The sequence below is a fragment of the Lepisosteus platostomus genome, chromosome 17 (genome assembly GCF_059453375.1).
Source record: "Lepisosteus platostomus isolate fLepPlt1 chromosome 17, fLepPlt1.hap1, whole genome shotgun sequence".
Classification (NCBI taxonomy): Eukaryota; Metazoa; Chordata; class Actinopteri; order Semionotiformes; family Lepisosteidae; genus Lepisosteus; species Lepisosteus platostomus.
The window spans coordinates 20,407,013-20,427,335 of NC_142627.1; the positions used below are offsets into that span (position 1 = coordinate 20,407,013).

The window sequence follows — 20,323 nt, forward strand, 5'->3', positions numbered from 1 at the left end:
ACGGACCTGCCTGGTGTGTTCCTTGGTCTTCATGATGCTCTCTGCGCTTTCAACAGAACCTTGAGACTATCACAGAGCAGGTGCATTTATACAGAGACTTGATTACACACAGGTGGATTCTATTTATCACCATCAGTCATTTAGGACAACATTGGATCATTCAGAGATCCTCGCTGAACTTCTGGAGTGAGTTTGCTGCACTGAAAGTAAAGGGGCCGAATAATTTTGCACTCCCCACTTTTCATTTTTTTATTAGTTAAAAAAGTTTCAAAAATCCAATAGATTTCGTTCCACTTCACAATTGTGTCCCACTTGTTGGTGATTCTTCACATAAAATAAAAAATTTATATCTTTATGTTTGAAGCCTGAAATGTGGCAAAAGGTTGAAAAGTTCAAGGGGGCCGAATACTTTCGCAAGGCACTGTAATTGTGTGAATTGGATTGCATGAGACTTGAAATCTGTGAATTAACTTTGTCTGATTCAAAACACATTTTGATAGTTTAACTGATAGTTGCCTATCAGTTAAAATGGCCAAATATTTCTTAAACATGTTTTTAGCTTTCCATCTTCAGTGCTTTTTTTTATCTTTACTGAGCATGGTGCAGTCATTGTTTTGACAGTTCTAGAAGCTTACAAAAAAGGAAGTTGCCACTAAGTGATTAGCAAAGAATGCTCATACAGTATATATTAAAAAGAACACAAATTTTCACAAAAATAGACCCACAATTGGCCAGAGGTAAACCTTTTAATGTTGGACTTGGTTGTACTAATCAGGTGTATTAACATCTCAGATTTTCAAAAAATCAAAAATACACATGAGAACTATTAAGGAACTGCAATCATAATATGTATGCATTGCGAGGTGAACTGTGAAACTGTAGAGGTTGAGTCCAAATCCAAAGTTCACAACATTGACGGAATGAGAGCCCAAGAAAAGTAAAATGGGACAGGACAGACATGGATCATGTGGAGAATGATGGCAACAGCTGAAACAAAGCTTAAGTTTAGAATTTTTATACTGTAAGAAACAAGACTCAGAACAATGCATTAATTTTTGTTCACCATGTTATACTATTGATCGGTCCAAAGGAGAGAAAGAAGAAACATTCCCAGGCTCAGAGAAATACCCCACCTACACTGACAGCCTAAAAGAAATGAACTCTTTTAGTCTTCAAAAGAAAAGACTAAGAATAACTGATCCAAGTTTGCAAAAGTCCTAAAGGCATTAAGGAAGTAAGCCCAGTGGACTTCAGAATAAACAGTGGAACATAACCCAGAGGACAAATGGAAATACATCTACAATCAAGAAACACAAAGGGTTTCTTTACAAAGGGTTGTGAGAGTAAGGTAAAAGCTACCCAGTCGTGTTCTTTAAGCTGATACCCTGGCTTTTCTCTGCTGGATGAGATCCAGAATTAGTTGCTCATTATCATACTAGACTAGCAGAATGTAACCTTTTTTGGTTTATGTAACCAAAAAGTCAAACCAAACATTCTTGAAGAGTGTTCATATTACTGAGATCTTTCCCCAAGACTTGTTTCCTAACAAGACAGGGATCATATCATACATTCATTGGCAAGTAGTTGTGACAGATATGGCTGAATTTATCTCCTTTACAAGTGAAAAATACACTTTTCTGGCACTTCAAAACAAAAATGGGATTAAAAAAAAAAATCCTTTGCTTAGTTCCAAGTTTACAGGCAGGTGAAGGCACACAAATATATGGATATTACCAGCTCTATAGCAAAGCAGAAAACATGAAACATTTCTGACAGCATGCTATAGAATCTTAAAGCAAAAACAAATATTTTAATAGTTAAATGACCACGTCATTTAAAATATGTTGCTAGATAAACTCACATGCATTTAACTTTGCAATGAAAAATTAAAAGGAAAACATAGAAACCAGCCCTTTCCTTACACTGAATTTAAGGTGGGAATTCCATTAGACTGTCAGCAGGGTTAGTGAAACAACAACAAAAAAAGTGCTTATTTATTGGTTACTAAGACTACCATGTTAGTAACGCTATAGGGAAATAAAAGACCTGCTTTCAAATGCAGGTTAAAAAGATTTAGCATTTCAATGGCCTAAATAAGAGCCTTGTTAATAATAAAGTCTTTCAGAGGGTTTTAAAGTAGCTGTCACTGAGCAATTCCTGCAGACAAAGAAACAATAGTTACCATCCCAACAAGATTAAACTCACTAAACATCCATCTCAACATCAGTCTTACCCCCAGTTTAATCTGAAAGCCTCAGAACACAAGAATCTATTCTTAACTACAGGCACCTGACTGGCCAAAATGGTCTAGATAAGCATTTCTGTCAGGGATCTTCATGAGTTCAGTTTTATTGCACTTGTCCTCTTTGTGATGTCTGGGTATTCTGCAGCTCCTCAGAAAGTCTTATTTATTCACTCCAAGTCTGCTCACTATAATGGTCTACTGTGCAATTTAGAAAAGGGCATCCAAGTTGCTTATTACACTGACACCCGAGCTGCATAATACAACAGTAACATGTCAAAATAGTTCTCTGCAACAGCTTAAAGATCAGGGTCAGAAAGCCGATAGTAATATTAATGATGAAAGAATGTCTTAATGTCATTTTCTCCCAATTAGAGGTTCGTATCAAAAGCTTACTTTGTTGCTATTATGCAGTGGACTGGAATTAGCATGTTCTTCCCCAAGAAAAAGAGGGTGGAGAGATGGTGGTAACTTAAGGTGTTGAGCTCCATGGTTTTTCTAAGCACATCACACCTTTAGGAAATAAGTTTTCAAAGTTTTCTAATGTGATTAGGTGTTAAAGAAAAAACTAAATAAAAAAACCCTTGAGATTCTGTCTGACAATATTATGGAGTTCCTAATGAGAACATTTGAAATTTGCAATTGACAGTTTTTTTTACTCCCCTCCAATCTATACTGACTGATGGTTAATCAGCTGTTAAAAATTTAAATCACTGTTTAAAGTTTTCTATTTTTACTTTACAGAGAACTTTTGCAAAACTACAAAAATATTTTAAAATGTCATGCAAAAATGAATACTTGTTTTTCAGAACCGTTGGGCAATTTTGCAGATTTCTACACTTAACAGATATGCCTCCATACAGTATGTGACAGGCATCACAGGCACCGAGTAAGCTACAGGTCACACTGTTGTGCAGAATAATGAGAACAACCAAGGAGAAAACTGTGTAAGAAACCGAGAATCTAGGAAAAGGTTGGGAGATCAGTTAACGACATGGTCCCCCGGCAATCTGCCAGTGTTCAATTGCCGTCTTCTGGACAAGTGTCTTTATCGTCTGAAAGGCTCAGAAGCCACACTCTCGGCAAAGTCTTTGAGACAAATAAGAATCCCAGCTCTATGCTCCAAGACATGAGGAGGCATTTTATTTTTGCATGAAAAGCAAACATCCAGTAAACATTTCAGCCATTTTCAATTTTTCAATTCAGTTAAATGGAGCTGCATGTGCTTTTTGACAGATTAACAGAAAATAATCCCAAATTGTTAAAATTATATACAAAGAATGGATCTGCAGACACTAATTACCGCTGGTTTGAAAAAATAGGAACACCAGTGGAAGACAAACAAACACCACAATCTGTGAAGACCTGAAAAACATGAAAGATGTTTACTCAAAAGTCAAGGTTTATTGAAATCTACAAAGTTCTTTCATGGTTAAATATTATCTTTTACATTTCACAAAAGCAAGCAACTGACTGCTGAAGTCTACATTTTTTATAAATACAACAGGCTCATTTTAAGTTAACTTACTAGCAAGAAATGCTAATTGTTAACATTAATTCTAAGCATAAACACAGATTAAGCAATCAATGGAGATTACTGACAATCTGAAAGTATTGAATGTAAAACAGTGCCAATATTCTGAATGCTTAATAATAATAATAATAATAATAATAATAATAATAATAATAATAATAATTTGCATTGTCTAAATAGCAGTCTGGTAAAATACAGGTCCTTTTTTATTTTTATAAATCAAAAGCTTTCACTCATTTTCAATATACAATAAAGCAGAAAAATCTAATTTAGAGTCTATATTTCTTCAAAATAGCTGGAACACTGAAGAATCAAGAAATAAGAGAGTTGCATGACAATTTATAAAAGTCCTTTCAAAAGAATGCACAAAATATAAACATATTTCCTCAAGGTTTCATTTATAAGATCACAGCACCAACATGACTATTTTATGCAGCAGACATCAAGAACAGCAGTTCATCTCTTACTCTCACGCTTCGGGCTAACCACAGCCAACATGATAGAAACATTCCTGTTATCTTGGCTTATCTTTTATATTGCCAGTTCAATGAACTAAAAAAAGTGATGTCTATACCTTCATTAGAAGAAACAGGTTTCTAAATCAGTTAAGCCTAAAAGAGACCTGAGATCAACAAAACACTATGATTAGAATTACAGCAGCACTCTCAGAAATGCTGTATCCCATTTATTTGACAAAACAGACAAGTATGTTAAAGAGCTCCTCTCCATATACTGTATGTGATTAAATTGGATGTACTGGACTGGAGTATCCACTGTGCTAGGATGATCACAAACAGTACAACACCAAACAACAGGACTTGAAACATATGGAAAAGCTTACCAGTGAAGCTGGTCATTGATTCTCAGTGAATATTGTATAGAATATCCATAGATCTAAGATTTGTGCAGAGAGACAAAATGCAAAATTATTTGCAAACATTGCACCTCCCCGCTATAAATGTTGATTCAAACAGCGAATACTACGCCACACAAAATATGTAGAATTCTGCTATAATAACCAAAACCAAATGTCACACTGTCGAGTGACAGGACTGTTAAAGCTTAACAAGGATTGAGCCTGACAAATACATCTCTTGAGAAATAATTCAAGTTGGTTTTAAGGTCAATGATATTCAAAAGGATTAGATTTGTACTGGGGCTTCGTCTGTATCAGTTATTCTGCAGAAGCGCTGTCATAAACCTGTTATTTGAATTTATTCAACATGCTTTACAAGGACTCTGCTTTCAGGAGTAATGTTAAAGCAGACAGATTTATAGCTATAAGAAGAAGCTACAGACATCTATATGCAATGGCACAGAACTGACCTTCATGAAAGCCTAAGCTGTGCTTTGTGGAGCTAAAGGTGATATACCAGGTATTGTGGGTATTAACAATAATTAAATCACAACAGGAAGAGAGGAAACGATTAAGGATCAGATTAGCTACACTGAAGGAAGACTGAAACAAGGTGGAACTAGAAACAGCAAGGAAGTGTATATAAAAAAGCTTTTGCATGTTCAACAGGGACCATTTTAAAAGTGCAATTAGAAATGATGGGAATAAACAAGCAGATCTTGGTAGATAACCAGGGAGCATATGGTAAAGCCACAGAAACTATGTAAAAAGTACCTATTTCACTATTAAGGGGGTGTTCAAACTGGGGAAACCAAAATAAAGGATAAGTTCTGAAACACCTGGTGCAGCCCAGTCCAATCTCATTCTTCTAGTTACATCCTCCTTGGCTGAGGTTGTGATTAGTGTAACGGTATGAGGGACTGAACTGTCCCACTGCTCTTATCAGTTTTCAAATGGATTCAGACCTGGAATTCGTCTGGCTGGGGCTGGTGAAGTATGTCCATCTCATGACCACTCACTCACACCACCTATTCCACTCTTTGAGGCTGGGTTAGTGGACAGTACTATGAAAGCCAAACTCAGAGCAGGACTTGTACAACATAATTATCTTACAGCACAAGTCGCACTGTTCTCCTTTCCCTAGCTAAACTCTAGGTTTGTGAACCAATCCATAAACTGTAGGTTTCACCTGTAAAAAATACAATTCTCACCACTGGAACATAATGGACATATATTAAAACTGGAACTAACCACATAACATTATAACTGCAACATAAGACTATAAATCTGACCAAGAGTCTGGCTGTGTATTTCAAGTTCTCTTTTTACAAATGGTGTTTCAGTCTCTGTTGAAAACGGTGCTAAAAAAGTTTTGGAAATCAACTGTATTACTAATTTTCTACTGAGCAACCAATTCAGTAGCTGACTTTGGGCACAAACTACCAAGAACATATGAGATTATCAGAAATTATATTATGAAAAAATATAAAGAAATGTATAAAACATAAAAAATATTCAAATAACTTGTAGATTTTTTATATCTTTCATACTTATCCCCCTTCACAAATTACATACAGAAGGAGTTTCATCTGAAATATAGTTATTAAAGAAAAACACTTATTTGACCCAGACACGGCATTTCTGCTTAGATCTGTATATTTACCTGTCAAAGCTATTTAGGTGGTGAATTGCAAAACAGCAGGTGTGCTTCCAGGCTTAAACCTTCCAAATCTTTTAGTCTGCTTCTTTCTTAATAATGCTCTGAGGCAACTGTTGATATCTCCATTGAGTCCAGCCAAAAGATTTAGGACTAAAGCTTTGATATTCCTTTTTAGTTTTAATGTTTCAGCACTCATCCAGTTCTGCATGTACATAGAGCCCATGAGAGACCTAAGTCAATCAAGGTAAATCTCAAAAGTGTCTGAAAGAAATCCAATCTCTATAAAACATGCAAAAGAACAAGCTGGTGCAACATTTATTGCAGAGGGAATTTCACACCATTGTTCTGCAGTGCACTTCCTTGTCTTCTTTAAAACTTAAAGAACCTCTAGTATTGTTTTTATGAGGTCATAGCAGCTGCTTTAGAATTTATTGCATAGGAATGCAGACTTAAATCAAGATCCCAGATTCTGCCTAGTTATTTTTTTTAATGTCACATCAAATGCATTGATTAGTTTCTATGGATGCTATTGAAGTACTAAGGAAAGGGATATGAAGATTCCCAGGGCATTTCTCCTGTAATAAGCTGTCTTAGGGTTATACTGCATGGAACCGATCACAAAGCTTATCCTATCGGATTTTAATAAAAATTCACATGAATGTTTGTTACATTTCTAAGATTTAGGACAAGATCAAAACCATTATTCCGTGGTCATGGAGGGTCACTCAGGTCCAGAAATCACAGTCTAACCATTATTCTCCTGGGCAAACATTTCTGGAAATTTTCATAACAAATGGGGTGAGACCAACAGGAAATTGATTCATATGGAACAAAAAAACATTAAGAATAACAAAAACATGAGGGAGCTACTGTATTCAGACCCTCATACTCCTTTGGCTGCTTACACAGTAGGTTACAGAAAATTACAGACGATCAGCATCAATACCATGGCTGGATAGTTAGTCCCAGAAATGTTACTATTTACAAAAAAGCATGAGTCCAGTTTTTTGTTTCTTAAAATCATCTCCTAACTTTTCACTTTTGATGCTGAAATTCTTGTTTCATTGCTGAAATTGTGTTGTATTATAGACTTTGACTTTGCCAAGATGAATACAGTGCACTCTACTGCATTAATTACTAATTATATAAATCAACTACATATAGTGATCAAGTGCACTGGGACAAAATCCTATATTAAACACCCCCTTCTTACAAGAATCAAACAATCCACTTGTAAATTTACATTACAAGTTTGGTCCAAACTCACTATGCAATACAACACAATGAGTCATAAGCCAACAAAAGTATTCTGAACCTGATCAATTTTCCCAGCCCTGTCTAGTGGCACTTTCACCTTAAAGTCTGATAATACTATAGGTGGAGACTAGTCCAAAGAAAGAATTAATGCTCTGTTCATCTGTCTAATGACTGGCAAAAAAGGGAACTTTTCATCCGCAGGGAAAGTCAGAAACCACAGTGTTTTTAAAATGTGAGGCGTCTTCGAGGCCGCTAATCTCCCAATGCCTCAGCCTGTACAGTAATCACTTCAAATTAAAGCACCTGATGACGAACTGGGAAATAATACAATATTAATTTTGCATGATCTTGTTTAATGTTAAAAGTCAAAAGAATTTGGTAAAGGTAAAAAACATTTTTCAGTTGAAATAGTCATTTTTATAACACAATCCATTTAATTTCTTCTTTGTAAGTCTATTTTAAAAAATTGTGGAGGGACAGATCTGAAAAGTTAGAATCAAATCCTACTGTTATTGCCTTTCACCAAGACAAGATTCAGTTCCTGTCCCAGTCCTTCGAAAGCTGGGATCACCCTGGCCACATTTAACTTTTTTTAAGAAAGATTTACATTTAAAAAATTCAGAATGTTCCTAACCAGTTTGTTAGAATGAAGAACTAAACACCTGAGCCAGGTGAAGGCTGGATAGCCTCCTCTTGTTTGTCTCATTTCGCATGTCCATACACTGTCCTGGCCACAGTAATGTTAATTTATGTACTGTACTCTTCTTCATTCTGATCATCCTAAACAATAAATATCCAAGCCATTGTAAATGTGAAGATGTTTACAGCACCTTTCTGAAAGAGGGAGTGGGTCCCCTACTGTCAAAAGTATTGTAATGCTCTTTTTGAAAATGCACTAAAGAACCATGCTTGTGACACCAGGAAGCTAAGTGAAATATTATCACAGTCAGTTAATGGGTACTATGAAGGTGAAGCAATTTCATTGTGAATTACATTACTTGTCCATACATCATAAACACCCCAAATTAAATCATACTTGTGTCCTTTCACCTTAACATATTCATATCACTTGAGTGTATAGATGCTGCTGTCTTTCTGTCAAGAACATGAGTACATTTCGCTCCAGAGGTACTGCTGACAATGACAGAAATGATGTTTGCAGAGAACAAACTGAACAGAAAAAAACTCCTAAGTAAGCATCAATACACAATTGTAGCTTACTGTAATACTACCAGACTGAAGCATGGAGAAGACATTATTACATAAAAATGTATAATACCTCAGTATTTCTAGAGTAAATGATAAAAGTCACCATTTCAAAACATTATTTTTTTCCAGTACTCTAGTCTGGCGTGCATCCAAAATATTTGGTTTCTACCTGCAAAAACTCTTTGGTATTCTGTGCGAAACGCTGCCTCGTCGGCACTACAAAACACAGTTGTTTTAGAATATGTTGAGGCACATTTACATATTTCTTCTTTGGCAAATGAATACAATGTGTCTTGTTTAAGAGGGCTTGTGAAAGACATTCCGATAAGTTCAAAACTGTGCCACAATGATTAAATTCCAGGGATTCAGAGTCTTCAAAATGGAGTTGAAAAAACATTATTTTCATTTATGACTATTTTTGAACCAGTCACCTTCAAAGATAGTTTTGTTAAAGTTTTGGAAACAGATGCCATACATGTAAACTGGCATTCCTTCCTCTACTGCAGAATTTCCAAACCAGTGCCCTACTACGGCGAGTCTGAGGAGACTTTGCTGTAGGAAGGGCCATCCTTCAGATGACCTGACTTCTTTTCACTGCATAATCTTGCATATAACTGTTTATATTTTGAGCACTTTAGACACATTAAATAACCTTGAAAGCCCCATATTTAATGTTACAGAAAAAAACAACTTAATGTAATGCTACTGAAAACACACTAAACAAAATCAAATAAATCATTAACTTTTAGAAGTATATACAAACATGGATTTGAGCACTATGGATTATACAAAATTCATAACATGCTATATATACTGTACATAAAGCAAACAATAACAGAGCCATAACGATGAATTAAACAGTAAAACTGGAAATGCTTAATATGCTTGATGCTGTTGTTAATTCTTTTTTCATATTCCGTCTTACAAAGCTGTGTGAAGATAATGATGTTGTGTTGTGAACCCTTTTCTCATTAGCTATGACACTTTTAAGGCTTGAGATCCTTCTGCCTGGGGATCTAATTAGTCTCCATCTTCAATGCTCTGCAGGTCTGAGAAACTCTTTGGGTGAAAACTGGAATCTACACTAACAAACTAGCTTACAACAAAAGCCTGCAATTTTTTAGCAGACTAGGTCTGACCTTTTCCCAATTTACAATAAAACGGGATTGCAACAGGCTTTTATTCTTGAAGAAGAGCAAAATATCCATATCCAAAAACATAGATTTTTATAATCGGTCAGCAACAGTTTGTTACCATACAAGTTGTAAACAAGGTCAGAAAGTTAGGCAGATAGATCATCCTTGGGCAGTTTACTGAGCCCTAATTAGCCAAGACCCCTGTTCTCTTTCTTGTTGCTAAACCACGTGTAGGATACATGAGCTACACCTCCACTCAAGAGACCTTGAAGAAACCTAGGCCAGCTGGGAATTCACACTAAACAGAAGAAAGGTTTTAGGGGGCCTAATTGTTAACTCCTAGCGGGCATAGGTTCCTTCACTACCTTCCTTTTCTCTTATACACGGAGCAAAGCAGCAGCAGCAATCATGAAATTTAACCCTGCCCCTCGGCACCCTTCCTGTGCCAGTACCAGAGGCTTAAGGCTGGAGCTCCATGGGTTGGTTCTTGCTTGGCTCAACAAATGACCTTGTGGCAGACCTCCCGAAGACAAACCGCATGGAGCCACGGGTGCATTTTCACGGGATAAAAGCGGGCGTGTGCTGCGGTAAACGCGTGGGAGAAGAGAACTCACCCTCCCTCGCTCTCCGCCTCCTCCGAGCTCTGGCCCTCCTCCCTGGCGGGGCCTGCTCTCTTCTTGCGGGCCGCTCTGTGCAGGGGGCTCCCCCGCCGGCCCCCCGCCTTCCCGCGCAGCTCCTCCCTCACCTGCTCCTGCAGCCTGGGGATGGCCTCCTTCAGGCTCCTCACCTCCTCCTTCAGCTCGGAGACGCACAGGATGAGGGCGTTCAGCTTGTCCAGCGTCTCCGCCTGCCTCCCCTGGAAGGCGCGCACAGCCCCGCCGGTCCCGTCCTCCAGGCTTATCCGCGCGTGCCGCCCGTTGTTACTGCTCAGGCAGAAGGGGGGGAAGCTCGCGCCTCCCTGGGCCTTCCTGGTCCTGTACCAGACCATGGCCAGGCTCATCCCTGCCGCGCCTGCCAACACGCCGAGCACCAGCGTCTTACTGTCCGGCTGGGACATCCCGCTGCTCTGCAAGCACAACAAAGGCTCCATGTCAGTATCATGCTTATCTGTGTTCAGCCTCTGTTGCATGGCTTATGGGTTCTGCACTGCTCCAATAAACAGCCACAGATGGGGCTGTGCTGGGACTTCAATGTTAAAGGAAGCAGAGGAACAAAGCACCCACTTTTGTAACCTTGTAACACTGTTGCGCGAGATGTGGGTTTGGAAACTCAATGGAAACTAAGCAGGCATGAATTTAGTGCTGAAAACAGCACTTCTTTACTCAGGGAGATGTGGAAGTATGGAACAAGCCGGCCAATCCTGCCGCTAAAGGAAAAAAACAAGGGTTCTTCATGAAACGGCTGGACAAGAGCCTCAGATCAATCAACTACAAGCAACCAAACCAGCAAATAGCCTCTTTTAGCACGTAATAAAAATAACAAATGAATTGTACGGAACTGCTGGGAAAGTCACAGCTAGTGACTTGGCCCAGGTTTGAATTAAAAACACTGACATTTAAGAGGTCAGCCTGCACTTGAATTCAGTCATTTTAAAGTGGCTCCTTTTCCTAATCTCTCTTGGTTCGTGTGCACAGAATCTACTGGTTTCATTACTTTAGCCTGCTTGTTATCTTTTTATAAATACTACAAAACAGCATGCTGTGGTTGCAATTTCCTAAAGGTTCTCTTAACTCTCTTCCTCTGGTCTTTGTGGTATGAAAAGACTAGACAAACACGCCATCCCTTTAATTGGTCCTGACAGACTTGACTATGGGTAGTCTTTAAATAATTCTATCACTGTACCTTTGGCTTTTGAAATCCCTCTCTGTCCCTGGTCTAACCCAGGCACTGAAAGAAAGGGTGAAATGAGTTGTCTTTAATCAAACATTTTGTAAATAAAATATATTTTCAAATTCAGTTTGTTATTAATTTTTAGTTTGTAAAAAAAAATGCAAATAAAAGTCAGTTCTTTAAACAAAATTGCAATTGGGGATCGTAATTAGCAAGGATTCATTTTTCCTTTTATGCTGATGCAATCTGACTATTCCAAAGGTCTGAACACCCACCTGCCCTGAAACTAGACTAACCAGTTCCAGCTCAGGTACTCTCATCAAAATCTCACACCGACTGCTGATGCTACAACTAGTGCTAAAAGTGCCCCAGCATACATCTCCAAAACCACATTATGGTGTAAATAAATTATTAGAGTGATTGTTGCTCTAGGGCTCTGTGTTTCTAGGGACAGTGATCTTTGGTCTTGCACTGCTGCTCTATGTTGTCAGTAAAACAGACCTACTGTACAACACGATGAAGTTTTACTGAGGTGTGAGGTTCTTGTTTCCTTCTGCCAAAGACACATCGTCTCAGGTAGAAAATTTTTACAGTCACATTCAGTGGTGGATCATGAGATAGACTGGTTGGACATAAAATATGGTAGTAAAAGTATATGCTTTTCTATTTTGGAGGAGTGTTATTTAGTATTACAACACCTGAATTACATTTCAAGTGTTAGTTGGCATTCACCAACCCCCCCTGCGATGGGAACCAAAGCGCACCAGTTCCACTCACCTCAGATAAGCTATCACTGGGGAGGATGGCAGAGTTATGAAGCCAGTTTGTAAATGGGGATTATTAGGATCATTATTAAAATTAGGACATGAGTGACACTGAGTGTAGACGAGTGCAGGTGGTCACATGCAGGAAATAAAATCTATTAACATAAAAGGAAAAATACCAACCTTGAAGAGGACACTTATTTGGAAGTCTAAGATGTTTATGTGGTGATCATTTTCTTCATCTAGACCCTGTGAAGAAGCAGTAATGAAACTTGAACATAGGGCTGCTTGTTAAAGTACATGGACAGGAAAGAGAAACATTAAAACCAAAAGAACTAGTAAGGGTTCAGGAATAAAACTGCCGCTCCAAATACAAAAGGATTTTTTAGAAACGTCAAAGCACTTCATTTGGGTTTTGGGGTTTGTTATGTAATGACACAAACTAATGCTCCTACCTGTAGCTTAAGGCAACTCTTCCTTTTGAATCACAGGTCAGACCACGTGGATATTTAACACGATTAGCATACTAATATAGAGCAGACGAGGGGATTAACCCCACTGTCACACACACATCCCTTCTTACAGTAGTCAATTGCCATTAGTTTAATAGTCAAACCTAACGACAAGCACACTGAAAGCCCTAGAAATGAGCGAATCCTTTGATATGATGCCGATCCTAAGGGCAGAGGATGCGTTCTTTATTTTTCGCTTAACTCAAACGTGGGCACTAACAATTAGATCTGTTTCAGTTTAATAAAAGGTTAAGAACGCCTAGACGAAGAATAAATAATACATTGAAAGACGAGGCAAAGCTGCATAAGACACGAATAGAGACACGCACAGTACAATGTATCTTTCAGGGTTTGTGTCCGTGAGTTGCCCCATGACTGCCGCTCAGGATCGTTTGGTTCCACCAGGTGATATTTTATTATCTTAACAGGTAAGTACTGTCATATCTCATACTGGGGCAGCACTTCAGTTAAAACAGACTCTGTCAAGAGTCTCAAGCTCTAAAACACTACAGAGGAACTACAAAAAAAAATCTACTTTGCTTGAAAATGAAACTTACAGTTTTTTTTCCAAAAGATGTTAAGGTGATACGGCAATGCTCGTCCTTTCGCAGAGCAGCACTCCCTGTGTGTGACACTTCGCTTTGTTGCACCGTAATATTTCCTGCCATCCTATAGGAGCGGTGAAAAAGGGTTCCGCTGAAACTCTATGTTGAGTAACCGGAGCAAGGTTCCGAACTCCAGCACAGGGCAATCATCGTAAGTAGTTAATCTCTCACGTCACCGTTTTGCTCCGCCCCTACGGGTAGAATAGTTCAGTGCACCCATTCATAAAACCCAAGAAACCCAACCTGCCCTGCAGGTAATGTGGCCATCTAGTTTTGAATATACTCAAAGTAACCTTGGATTTCTTACTTAATATAAAACCTATTTACAGTACAGTTCAACAATGGTTAAAACGCAGAACTGTTTATGGAGTATATTTATAAAACATAACCTGCTAATCTATTTTTGAAAAATCTATTTAAAAAAAAAGGAGATACCAGTTACCAACTCTATGGAAATTGATCATTTCAATACTAATACTGATAATATCTTACACAGATATTGTGGGCCTGAGCAAAGAACATTATCTTTGAAGGGATTTCAGTGCTTCAGTGATTTAGAACAGAAGGACATGCAATATCAACCTGTGCCTGACTACTCTGAATAACAGGCTGATTTACCTCTGTGAAATTCAGGCTATAGAGACTCTGGATCATGCATCATGATTGTTAAATCTGTGTGATATATGTTTGATTTTTAAGCATCTGTTTTAGTCGGTTGTCATTTTGATGGTTTTGTTTTTCTAAATTGATTAGTGTTTCTATATTGCAGCTCCTACTAAATGCATCATTTTAGCTTGATTAAAATGCATTCTTCTTCTGACTCCTAGAATGAGCTTTCTTTTTAAGAGCAACAGTTAGTTACAAGTGAGAGGAAGCTCTGCTGGCCGTTCATATGCTAAAGTCTTGCTTGCCTGCCAGTAGCTTCCTGTTCCTGCTATCCCACAGAGGAGGCTTAAGCACTACGAGCAGTGATGATCTTGACTGTTTGTACGTCAGGTGGTACGAGGGTGGTCCAGCAGCCAGCTTTACTGCAACAGGAGACACCAGAGTCCACTGGTGTTCCATTTACATACTGTCTTCCTCATCTACAGTATAACCTGTCCTGTGCACAAAGACCACTGAGGACTGTGCTTTCATGGCATTTTTAATGAGAGAAAAACCTTTCAACACACATTTATAAATGTATATGCTAAAGTTCTTTTAGTTCACTGTTATTCAGTGACAAAATTCTGCTGTTGGTTTACTACAGTATGTACTTCATGTTTCCTCTCTCTTCATCTTTGTTCTGTGGACAATGTTGTATTTTATTTAAAGGTGAGTAGTACTCTAGCATATAATCATTTTCTTGGCATTGTCTGTATATACTCCGGCAAAAAAAAAATACTGTGCAGATTCCACACTGTTTACATGAATTCACAGTGCCCTGGGGGTGTACCGTTTTCTCTTTATTTTCCTTACTGAAGCCAGGAATCTAACCTAACAGACCTGAGGCATGACCAAGACTACAAAAGCAACCAATAGAAAATGAAGGAGAAAGAAAACCACGAAGAACCAGACACGTTCTGTCTTGAACTGCTGAGCCCAGTCCCAGACAATTACAATGACATACCAGGCCCAGGTTAGGGTTCCAAGCTTCATAACCAGTCAGGTTTTTGCAATAGATTTCTCAATTTGAGGTATAAAAAATAACTCACAGGATGCCAGCTCTTCTTTATTATTTGTTTATATAATTACATTTTAACTGTTCTGTAAGCTTGAACCAAGTTTGTGTTCTACTGAGCATTCTTAGCTTCATCGAGATATTTGAATTAAGGTCATCTTTTATCCTAGGGCTGTCTAATCTAATCTGTTTAACGTAACAATTTGAAATAAACAATTTAACTACATCTGTCAATACAAGACTACAAGACATATTTTGTTCGGCTTAAATATGAGAATAAGATAACTGCAATATTAAAAAGCATACAACACAATGTCTGCTAAATATGCACACCCCTGGAGGACTTAAGGAAGCGCCATTTGATTCGTGAGTCTGCTGAGGTTGGATGAGATTCTCTGTCTTCCACATCCACATTCACAGGAGCCGCAGGATGAATTAAATTCCCATCAGCAAATTGTAAACTGTTAGTGGTGGATGCACACCTGCTTGATTGTTAGGCAGTGACAGTTCCATTATTTACTGTGGTCTGTGCATCAGAAACCTGATATTTGAACATTTCTGTTCATCTACTTGCTGGGATATGGGACATACTTTATGCTGGGCTATCCTCCTTCCTTTGAAAAGAGTGGATCGCTTTGATTAAACACACCATTGTGTTGCGGCAGTGCGTTTTTATATAGTTACACAGACATTTTGGGGCATAATAAGGATTGGCTCAAGGAGCTAACAGGAGACGAAGTCATATGAAAGTAAATCAGATATTTAAAAAAATTTATTAACTTAAAAAAGCTGTCTTTATGACCTACAAATAAATAAAAAGCGAATAATCTTGAAATAATCTCTTTAAATTCTCATTTTCAGTCCTATGCAATTTTTTTCTCTTGCCACCAGGGGCACTGTAGTGCAGTTTTTCTTTTTTCTTCCTCTCAAGCCTGTTTTAATGTCACAAAAGTATAAAGCAATTGCAAACGCCAACGATTTTGCCCACACAGTAGCCTGCATCTCTGCCATTTTATACACCTGAGCCAGCTTCCAGAAGATCCTGAGACCTACTTCAGTTTAGACCCACCCACGTGTGTAAATAAGGTGAGTTCTGGGCCTGTCTCTTTCCTTATTTCCAACAAAAGATCTTAAGGGATGAATACAAACTAACTCCTGGAAGGTCCTTAAGATGAAAAATGCTCTTTAGATTAAGAATTCCAATAATGACAAACCGAAGAGCAAATCAGAACATTTCAAGATTGAGAAAGGGTTACTACATAGAAGTATAGTACCTCGAGTAGGTGTATCACACCTGAAGAAGGCTCCGAAAAGTTGTGTTTTCTTCAGCATGGAAAAAACCTCTTAATTGTGAGAATGTTACTTTTGTTCCACTATATTGACATTATATTTCAAACAATTTTTCTAGAAACACTAGCCTAATGAACCTATGTAGCATGGTGTGTAAATCTTAAATGGATTTTTAAATTAAAAATTGCTTACAGTAAAGATATATTGTGTGAATAGTATAATATACTATTATGTACTGTACTACTTACTATTCTAATAACAGTATGCATTACAGACTGTTCAGATGCATTGGGGAATCTATTAGATTATTTATATTTGACCTCCTTTCCCAATAATTCAGCATGTACAGTAGTATCAGAAAAGCTTCCCCTTGTTTATTCTCTTTGTACTTAGGTGTAGTACTTTTTTTTTATCTGGTATGTTAAATAACACAAAAAACAGTTTTCCCCTCATCAAAGCTGAAATACATCAAAAACAGATACATACTGTAACATACCTGGATTTCTACACCATCTCCAGCTGTACATCCAGCTGCTGAGCTGTGTTTGGAAGTTTCTGTCCAAAAGCAACCTGTTTTTATCTCGTACTCACACAGATCATAAATAAATAATCTGATCAACCTTCATCCACATGGTCGTCTGCTTTCAAGGCTTTTCTGCTGGCAGTGGTGTTACTGCTGTGACAAAGGGCAGAGAGCCCTCTGAACACACATACAATACAGATAGAAAAGATCCTCACTTATTATTAATAGTTCGTCACTGGGTGTTGGGACCTCTTGGTTGTCTTTTACAAAAATAGTCTTACATTTTAATTTCAAAACAAATACTTTAATAAGAGGATATTTTGGTAAAACCACATAAAGCATTTTAATTACCAAAAGGTAGTCTTAGAAGAAATATGGTTTAATGCTTTATGTTTTTCACCTGTAAAATGTTTTTTTCTCTCCTGTGGTCATGCTTTTCTTTGATCATTTTAGTTGTTTTTTTAGTTGCAAAGATCACCCTCCCCATGCGCAGACTGGCCAGCATGTTGGAGGTGTAGCTGCAAGTACTTTGCCCCCTGGGCAGAGTATGTCTGCATTCCCACATTAACCAGGCCAAAGGAGAGTACATTTTAACCCACACAGAAACAGATGCTGAAAACGAAAAATATGTTTGAGTGGAACACCTCAGGGGTGGCACACTGGCACAGTGGTTACCCTTGCCACCTCGTAGCACAGGGGCCCTGGGTTAATTCCAGACGTGGGGTGCTATCTGAGTAGCCTAACAGTCCAAACAGTGTCTAACAGTCCAAAGACATATTTGTAGGTTAATTGCCCCTGGTATGAGTTTTTGTGTCTCAGTTTGTGTCTTTGTGTGCCCCGTGATGGACTGGCATCCTGTCCAGGGTGTATCCTGCCTTGTGCCTGTTGCTTGTCGAAGCTCTGGCTTCCTGTTGACCCTGAAGTGGATGAAGCAGTTACAAGGTGCATGGATGGAACACCTTTGTTCAAGTGGAAATTAAAATACATTTTCAACTACACACATGCACTAAGAACATCCAGATCTGTGGGTCACTTCAACAAAGCATTGTCTTACATATAAGTAAGAGATGTAATTCATAGATCTTTAACTAGGATATTTATATCATGAGAAAGCCAAAATAAGAAGGAAGTTCTTGTTAAATTGGAACAATCAATAAGATAAGAACTGTTGATACAATTAAAGCATATGACATGTCATCATCTTCACTTTCAACAAATGCTTCTCCAATTCTGAATCACTGTGTCCTTGAGCATATCCTGGGATGCACTGTGCCAAAGGTGGGATGATACACCCTAGATGGGATGCCTCTCCATCACAGGGCACAGACAGACAGAATATAGACACGCACACTCACACTGGGGCCAATTTTACAGAACCAATTAGCTTACCAGTATGTCTTTGGACCGTGGGAGGAAACTGGAGCACATAGAGGAAATCCACACAAACACAAGAAGAACATACAAACTCCACACAGACAGAACCCAAGGAATTGAAACCAGGGTGCCACTGTGAAGCTACAATGTTATCCCCTGTGTCACCCTGCTGGCCCCATATGACATACATTTTAACAAAGCTTTGGATAAGGTCCCTGTTAAATTGTTAACAGCATGTTGTTTGGAGAAGAATTGTTTTTAAAATAAGTGTATTTTCAATTTCATTCAAACTAAGGCCACATTCAGCTGTAGCATTATTAAGTGCAATTACAGGAGAATAAAAAAATACATTACTGCTCTCAAAATAATCAGCAGTTCCCTTAAATTGGATGGGATGCACAAAAGTGCTTCTTCCAGTTTTTACTCTGCACCTGATTCACACCAGCCTGTCACGCGAACACTTAAACCTTCAGAACATTCTACCTACCACATTTATTTTGTCAACACATCTCACAAAAATAGCAAACTTGTGCCACCAATGTCTGTGAAATTCAATGTAGCATATGAACAGTGCTGGGAGCAAGGAAGTATTCCCACAGGAGCGTGATGGCTCGGTACAGTACGTGCAGTTTCTTCGCTCGACAGCTTGGTGCACTTGACTTTTAGAATATGGGTTATTGTTTCTAGCCCCCAGCCACCATTCCCTTAACGCTAGGAAAAAATGGATATGTACCTCAAAGAAATAATTTCCGTAACACCTCAGCAACTGCCTTGACTTCCTTTGGCAGCAGGAGATGAAGTGATAAAAGAAGGGCAGCCAGCCATGTCCTTACTCTCACTGGGTCAATGCCGAGTGATAAGACACTTCATGATGCAAATACTGTACTGTATATCCCACTGCAGCTGTGCTGACTGCTAGAGTTGCAAAACAGTTTTCTCTGGGCCTTAGAAATGGGATTAGCCTGAAACTGTTTCTGCAAATTTAGAAAGTGTTTTAGCAAAACAATATAAACTCTTTCTATATTTAAATAAGACTGGACATCATAATCACCCAGACTATACCAGTGAATCTTCTTCCTTCTTCCTGTCTCTGCCCAAAATAAGAGTGAAAAGCCTGGGAAGACTGTCAAATACATTGGTTTGACTTTGTTCTGCATAGGCACCATACTAACAGGAAGAAAAAAAGTATTAATAACATACATGCAGTGTAGGAATATCAGAACATCAGTAAGAATTCAGCCCATATACTGTAGCTCATATTTGCCATGAGACAATCAAAATTAAGCCTAAAGCTTTATTTCTTAAAAATAATCTCAACCCATCTATCACAGTTGTAAAATGTGAATTAACAGTTATTTGTTTACATGAACTGTACCCTCTTGAATGCTACGTAAATGTTACACCACTACAAAGGACTGAAGTCATGCAGTGAAAGAAACCACAGTGACCAAAGGAGTGCATGAAAACTCTGTCATGTACTGTATCTGCTCCTGCAACACATTAAGGTGAACAGGCTTTGCTTTGTAAATGTCCTTTTAACAGCTGAGCTGAACCTGTGGGTGCTGTGATCAACAGGAGGTTTTCTGTTTTTTTTAATTTATTTTTAAATATTAAAAAGAACAAATGACACAACCTTATACAGGATTTTGAAAAAGTACAGGTACAAAGGTTCCTAAAAATAATGAGAATTTGTATTGAATGTACAAGAACAGAACTCTTAAACCAGGGAATGTCCACTATGTGGTCACTCTGAGCTGGAATCTTTTTTGTAATATGAGGACCCAAATTGTACACAATTTTGTAAATGATCTCGCAGTCCCACAGTAAAATTCTGAAATTACATCATATGATTTAAATTCTAAACTTGTAAC

General features: G+C 38.1%; 1 protein-coding gene across 8 annotated transcripts in view; it reads right to left on the reverse strand.

Annotated features, from left to right (window-relative positions):
- rmdn2 (regulator of microtubule dynamics 2) overlaps nucleotides 1-17,190 on the reverse strand; it is a 47,765-nt gene extending 30,575 nt beyond the window's left edge. Inside the window, exons 1-4 of one of the 8 annotated variants that reach the window (XM_088609612.1) lie at nucleotides 17,052-17,190; nucleotides 12,672-12,737; nucleotides 11,737-11,781; nucleotides 10,509-10,960 (exon numbers count right to left, since the gene is read on the reverse strand). In XM_088609612.1, coding sequence (XP_088465738.1) covers nucleotides 10,509-10,951 — 443 coding nt within the window. In that variant the 5' untranslated portion in view covers nucleotides 10,952-10,960; nucleotides 11,737-11,781; nucleotides 12,672-12,737; nucleotides 17,052-17,190. Of the gene's footprint in view, nucleotides 1-10,508; nucleotides 10,961-11,736; nucleotides 11,782-12,671; nucleotides 12,738-13,329; nucleotides 13,463-13,557; nucleotides 13,738-17,041 lie in introns of those variants that run through there. The other 7 variants (XM_088609613.1, XM_088609608.1, XM_088609614.1 and 4 more) reach the window with 7 other exon arrangements.
- Between the last annotated feature and the right edge of the window lie 3,133 nt (nucleotides 17,191-20,323).